The sequence below is a fragment of the Chrysochloris asiatica genome, unplaced genomic scaffold (genome assembly GCF_000296735.1).
Source record: "Chrysochloris asiatica unplaced genomic scaffold, ChrAsi1.0 scaffold00136, whole genome shotgun sequence".
Taxonomy (NCBI): domain Eukaryota; kingdom Metazoa; phylum Chordata; class Mammalia; order Afrosoricida; family Chrysochloridae; genus Chrysochloris; species Chrysochloris asiatica.
In genome coordinates this window covers 5,672,343-5,679,870 of record NW_006408654.1, presented here as the reverse complement: position 1 = coordinate 5,679,870, position 7,528 = coordinate 5,672,343, and the positions used below count along the sequence as shown (strand labels likewise).

At 37.1% G+C, this 7,528-nt stretch overlaps 1 protein-coding gene across 1 annotated transcript in view; it reads left to right on the top strand.

The window, feature by feature from the left end:
* Positions 1–383: 383 nt before the first annotated feature.
* The window catches only part of LOC102842018 (lymphocyte antigen 6E-like), a 29,815-nt gene continuing 22,670 nt past the window's right edge, over positions 384–7,528 (top strand). Inside the window, 1 exon segment of the mRNA XM_006869873.1 lies at positions 384–459. Coding sequence (XP_006869935.1) covers positions 384–459 — 76 coding nt within the window.

Below are 7,528 nucleotides of genomic sequence, written 5' to 3'. Positions count from 1 at the left end.
TTTGTAATGCTCAAAAGAGCAAGAACCATCTTCAAGATGATGGAGATACAAAACAAAAATAGACCTATATTTGGTTGGGGTCTGGAAATGAAGAAAATAGCAGGATTCTACTTCAGTACAATGAAGTGGCTTCCTGAAGAGAAAGCTCCCTGAACCTCCCTCAATATTTGGGGGAGGAGATGGCACTTTAGTTAGAATTAGATTACTAATTCCAGGTAATTATATACTAAGTTCTTGTGGGGAAACTGGCTATAGCTTGTATCTTTCAAAATCAGAATGAACAAAACAGGAAACAGCACCTTAATGAGAAAGAGCCTGGAGCCAGAATTCCTTTCAGACATTTTATGCAGAATTCCTGATCAGTAAGTATTTTTCTTGGAGTGATGGTCGGGGGAGGTGGAAATCAGTCAAAGGAAGAAGTGCTTGGCTCCTCTGCAATGCCTCCCATCATCTATCAAAGTAGGCCACACACACCTTGAGTTTCAAGGTCTCCTTATTCAATATTCTGCCAATACTGCAAAGCAAGACCTGCTGTTCTGATGAAAGAAAAGTGCTTAGGGACTTCCCCCGGCTCATCAACCAATTGTCATCAAGTGAGTTCTGACTCATGGTGACCCTGTGTGTGCCAGAATAGAGCTGTCCATAGAGTTTTCGATGGTTGATATTTTGGAAGTCGATCACCAAGATTTTCTCCCATGGATGTCTAAATGGACTCAAATCTCCAGGCTTCTGTTTAGCAGCTGAGCACTCAAATATAAAAACGGAGACTATTTTATATAGAAATACAGAATTTCCAAACTTAACCATTATAAGTCACCGTGAGAACTACATGTCCATAAAACACAGTGTCTCTTAATAAGCAGACATCACCGCTGCTAATGACTTCACTTGTAAACTGCACTGTCTCTTCTATTAACAATGAGTCATCAGTACATTATTTTGTATTTCAGAGGCTCCCTGTGTGTGTCCATGTACATGATGCAAAAGTTAAACAGGCTCAGTCAGAAAGGAAACTTTGGTAACTCTAATTGTGTTGCCCATTTCTGTCAGCAAGGTCATTCATTAGCCACGATTTCATGAAAGTGGCAGACGTAACTCATTAAAGCTATTGGTGTTTTTTAAATGGGAATGGTTCATAACAGTTTAACAGAAGAAAGGGGGGTGAGGAAGCCCTCGGGACATGCAGAAGTTTCTTCATTAAAAGAAAATTAACCCCAATTTTGTACACTGTGACTTAATAAGCAATGGTAATGCTTGCCCAAAATATACAAGATCAGAAAAGTACCATATGGCTTGATTATATGCAGTAATTAGAATAAAATTGGAAAGTAACGGAATCATAGAATTTTAGACCTGGATGAGTTACACCAGATCATTTCATCCAATTTATCCTGTTTCTTCCTCCCAACCATATCCAGTCTTCTTTCCCTACGCACATTTTACCAATGATGTAACTGAATCCCAGAAAACTTAATTCCCTTCTTTAGGTTACACATTTAAATGTTATAATGGAAAGAAAATTTTCATTTTAAAGCATGGGAAAATACAAATGGAATTCTAGTGGAAATGGCAGGCTAGAATGAAAATCTGTGTCTCATAAACTGAAGAGATTAATGTTCATCATATAAAAAGAACTCTCTAACAAAATAAAAATAAAATGTTAAGGAGAAAAATAGTGTCTATTTTAATTAATTAACATCAATACACAATTGCAAAAAAACATATGGGAGCCATGTCAGACTTCTGCTGGCTTCACAAGGTGGAAAGAAAATGAAATTCAAGATCAGCCCAAGACTGATTCCCATGAAGTGAAGGTCAGGCAAACCTCTACCCTACAACCTTCTTTATTCTGTTCTGAAACCATTCCTCCTACAGCACTCTACTTCACATCTGGATTCCATAATCCATTGCAATGGCCACACAGAACTCATAACAATACTTACTATCATGGGGTTTATTAGGGAAATGAACATGGTACAATCCAGGATCAGAAACAACTCAAGAAGCAGCAGTTCTCCAGTCAGGCATGCTTCTCAGTCATGTGACCCCTTGATTTCTGCCCTGCTTGCGCAAGTGTTACCAAGCTCCTTTAGTCAATGTTCAAAGGTCACACTCTGCAAGCCAGCCTCCTGCCTTTAGGCACACAGCTTTACTCAGTCCATGGGCATAGATAGCTACAGCTGCTCCGGGCTGCCAGCTCTACACCACCTCTACAGTTGTTGCTTTTCTAGGTAGGAGTCACATGCTTCATTCATGCTCTTCTTCTTTCAATCCCTGGGATTATCTGTCCCTTTTTCTGAGATGGCTGTTTTTAAACCAAGCTAGATGGGAAAACTAAGCAACACCTTAGAGACCTGTACAACACTTTATTTGCATGGTCCCACCCAATCACATGGTAAGAATTAAGAAGACATTGAATAGAAAAGCCATATCAAATAGACTCAATATACCACAACAATCAAAAAAAGAATCTATAGAAATTCTAGATAAATGTTCAATCATCATAGAAAGCAAAGAAATTCAAATTGAGACAACAAAATCCCATATTCACATATGCATTACTAAATATTATTTTAAATGTTAATATTTAATACTGCTGAGATTTAGAAAAAGGGGGCCTCATATTATGAAATTTGATAGTTATAAAATTAATACAACTGTTCAAGTCAGAAATTTAGTGATATGTCAAAAGTCTTGCACTACTAACTAAATTTCTAATGATTTATCATGAGGAATTAATAGGAGTTGTACATAAATGCTTATGTAAAAAGATGTTTATTGTAGTGTTATAGGATTAAAGAAATGAAGTCAGTTTAAGCATTCAATAGTAGAGACTGGGTAAATACTTTGTGTGTGTGTGTGTGTGTGTGTGTGTGTGTGTGTGTGTGTGAATTATGTGATAATTTACATGGGAGAACATTAGTTTTACATTCATTCTATCGTATATTGTTTCATTGCCATAGTTACAGTTCCCTCCATACATCATCAACCAACAAAGGGTATACACTACAAGCCTGTATGCACCCCGGTCATCAGCATACAGCCCCTCTACCTCTCTGGACCTAAAGTCCCCAGCTGTTCCATCTCTCCATGAAGCAGGCATCACTGCTTCTCTGGGTAGGGTCATGCTCTCCATTTTTCTCCATTGATGGTCCCAGGGGGTAAATACACTTTTGTACATTTTATTCAACTGAATACCCATCATTATTATGTTTATTCCACTCATAGTAATCCTACAATGATCCTACAGGACAGAGTCAGGGTTTCCAAGCTGGTAAACCTTTAAGGAATCAGATGATACATTTTTCTCCCAAAGACCAGCAGTAAGTTCAAACCACCAACCTTTCAGTGAGAAAATGAATGTTTAAACACAACACCACCAGGGATCCTTTTCCACCTCAGAGTGACCTTGTAAGACAGAGGAGAACAGTCCCTAAAGGTTTGCAAGGCTATGGTGGTTTTGAAGTGCCAACCTTTCAGTTATCAGCCAAGGGTTTTAATCATGAATCATATGTAATAATGTGTTTCATATCACAGAATATTTTAACATTATCTGGCTATAGAAGAAAATGCACATGTGATTTAATTCATGTATAGCTACAAAAATAACACATATGATAAATAGATATTAAAATCTAAAGCACTAGCATTGAAAGATTTTTTTGTTTCTTTCTTTATGATTTTCCATATATTCACATATTCACCAGCAATCATATATTGAAGGGGCTTCAAAAAGTTTGGGGAAGTAATGGAATTTAAAAATAATGGAATTTTTGAAAACTCCTTCATATTACCTGAAGACATACTCATGACAATTTAAATAACAATAAGACATCTAGTAAAATGAATGTGACCTTTAAATCAATGTGAAGGTGGGATTATAAATCTTTAGGATCCCTTCTGAGGATATTCTGTAGGTCAAATTTGAGCCCTCAGATAACCATACACTTCTATGAGAAAAAGACAAATCACATTCATATTCACACACACTCTTAGCAGGGAATTATTTTACTATAGCATTTAATTCGGGGGGTAGAAATAGGAGGAGATACAGCATTTCTACAAATTGTAGGCATCACTTTATAACTTCCAATTCTGAAACAGGGTCATTGGTTTAAATGCCTTGAGCACCTGATTAATTAGTAATCAGGACAGAGTTCGATGGCTTCCTCTGTTTCAGAGCTAGTAATTATCATTCCTGATGCAATATTCAACTTTTGGTAGGCAGCAGGCACACTGCTGTCACCATTATACTCTGCTCCACACTCCACATTTATTTTAAGGTTCTATTTGGAAAAAATAAAAAGAACCCTTGTGAAGATTTTACCTCTAACAGCCAATTCCTGGAGTCATTTTTTGAAATCATTGTCTCCCTGTATTCATAGATGATTTAAGTGATAATTTGATGAAAACAAAGAACTTCTGGAACATTAATATATAGCTCAGGGAGACATTAAATATTTTTAGAACTCATACCATACTTATAAAAATGGGGAGAGCTTTTTTTTTTTTTTTTTAAGATTATTGTGTTGTAAGGAGCCCTATTGGCAGGAGGGATTAAACAATGAAATGCTAACCAAAAGGTTGGTGGTTCCAAACTATCAGTTGTTCTTCAAAAGAAAGATGAGGCATTGGCTTCGGTAAAGATTTACAATCTCAGAAACCCTATAAGAAGTTCTGCTCTGAACTATAGGGATGCTATGTATTGGTTTTATTGTATTGTAAAAAGTATCTACAAAATAACATAGGACATTTTTAAATCTTGCTTTTTCCTTTTAAATTTTTAGCATTATATGTATAAATAAGCATGTGTGCAAGTCTTGCTAAAACCTTGGTTTAAATGTTGTTGTTGACTGCCATTGAATCAGAAATGATTCGTAGCAACCCCATGCACAACAGGACAAAACATTGTCCAGTCCTGCACCATCCTCACAATTGTTGTTATGTTTGAGTCCATTGTTGTGATCACTGTGTCAATCCATCTCATTGGGGTCTTCCTCTTCACTGGCCCTCTACTTTTCCAAGCATGATGTCTTTTGCAAGAGATTGGTCCCTGCTGACAACATTTCTAAAATATGAGACATAAGGTCTCATCACCCTAACTTCTAGGGAGCATTCTGATTATACTTCTTCCAAGACAAATTTGTTTGTTCTTCGGCAGTCCATACTACTTTCAATATTCTTTTCCAACTTCATAATTCAAAAGCATCTATTCTACTGTTGTCTTCTTTATTCACTGTCCAACTTTCACGTGCATGTGAGGCCATTGAAAATTCCATGGCATGGGTCAGGTGTATATAAGTCATCAAACTGACATTTTTGCTCTTGAACACATTTAAAGAGGTATTTTGTATCAGATTTGCCTAAATCAATACATCACCTGATTTCTTGACTGCTGCTTCCATGATAGTTGATTGTAAGTTCAAGCAAAACGAAGGCTTTGACAACTTTCATCTTTTGCCATTTATCATGATATTATTTATTGGTCCAGTTGTGAGGATTTTTGTTTTCTTTATATTGAGCGGTAATCCATACTGAAGGCTGTGCTATTTGATCTTCATCAATCAATAAATAGAATTCTCTTCACTTCCAGCAAGCAAGGTTATACCATCTACATATCTCAAGTTATTAATGAATTTCCTTCCAACTCTGATGATACTTTCTTCTTCATATAATCCAGCTTCTCTGATTATTTGCTCAGCAAACATACTGAATAAATATGGTGAAAGGATACAACCCTAGCACACACCTATCCTGATTCTAAACCATTCAATATACCTTGTTCTGTTTGAAAAACTACCTCTTGGTCTGTGTATAAGTTCCTCATAGTACAATTAACTGTTCTGAAATACCTATTTTGTACAATGTTATCCATAGTTTGTTATGATCCACACAGTTGATTGTCTTTGCATAGTCAATAAAACAAAAATAAACATCTTTCTGGTATCCTCTACTTTCAGCCAAGATCCTTCTAACATCAGCAATGATATCCCTCAATCCATGTCCTCTTTTAAGTGCAGTTTAAATTTATCTAGGTCCTATTAAAGACCCTATGGATTATTTATATAGGTCCTACTAATTAATAAGGAGCTCTGGTAGTGTAGTGGTTACGAGTCGGGCTGCCAACCTCACAGTCAGCAGTTGGAAACTACCAGTGTTTCCACAGAAGAAAGATAAGATGTTCTGCTCCCGTAAAGATTTACAGCATCAGAAACCCTGTGTAGGGTCTCTAAGAGCCAGAACCAACTCCACAGCACTTAACAAGCAACAACTAATTAATAATCCTCTTAGAAAAAATACATGAAATAAGTCATTTCCCATTTACATGTAAAGTACAAGTAATCAAATTACCAACCACAAATATATTTTCTACCTTAAATGTTGGATATTGATTAAAATAGGTATCAATAACAATAAAGTCACTTTAAGATACTTGTCAATGAAAGGGTGTTCATAGCTGATATACCTATACATTGATAAATAAGCAAACAAACACACAGTACATTGTTGAAAAGCTATGGAATAATAGCTTCTTAACCTGTGGTGAACTTCTATAGTGAAACCCTATTCCAGTTATAGCACAACATATTCTGTGGTCTACAGACATTTCCTGTCTTCCAATTAGAATCCTGGAATGTGGGAAAACAGCTCAGGAGAGTTTTTTTTTTCCCTCTCTCATATCTTTCATCCCTCATATTTTGGACATATCACTAGGGAAGAAATGAAGTAAAAGAGCAGAACAGAAAATGTCAAAGGGCAGCTTGAGAAGACAAGGTTAACTATAATAAAATGTGCAATGACCTGGAGTTAGAAAAACAAAAGGGAAGCACACTCTCAGCATTATTCAAGCTGAAAGAACTGAAGGAAAAATTCAAGCCTTTTTGTTAGGTGCCATTGAGTTGTTATCAACCCATACTGACCCCATGCACAACAGACTGAAACACTGCCTGGTCCTGTGCCAAACTCAAAACCATTGTTATACACTAGCGCATTGTTGCTGCCACTGTGCCAATCCATCTCATTGGAGAACTTCCTCTTTTCCTCTGACCCTCCACTCTACCAAACATGATATCCTTCTCCATGGACTGTTCACCTCCAAGGACTCCTGGCCTCCAAAGAACACTATGGCTAAATTTCTTCCAGCACAGATCTGTTAGTTCTTCTGGCAGTCCATGGTACTTTCAATATTCTCCTCCAAAACCATATCTCAAATGCATCAATGATTCTACAGTCTTCCTCATTCACTGTCCATCTTTCACATGCATATGAGGCTGTTAAAAATACCACAATTTAGAGAACAAACAAGATGGCGGATCAGGTGGATGTATAGCAGAGAGCTCCGACAACAACAACACAGAATACCCAACCAAGCAGGTTCAGGGGATGGTCCCAGAACTCTGAACCACATATAAAGGAATACTTAGAAGGTTGGACGGCTCACAGCTGGGGGAATTTGTGGCAGAAGCAAGAAATCTATTGCTTTCTAGTCCAGGACGCTCGGCTGCTCCAGGAGCCGCCATCTTGGGTG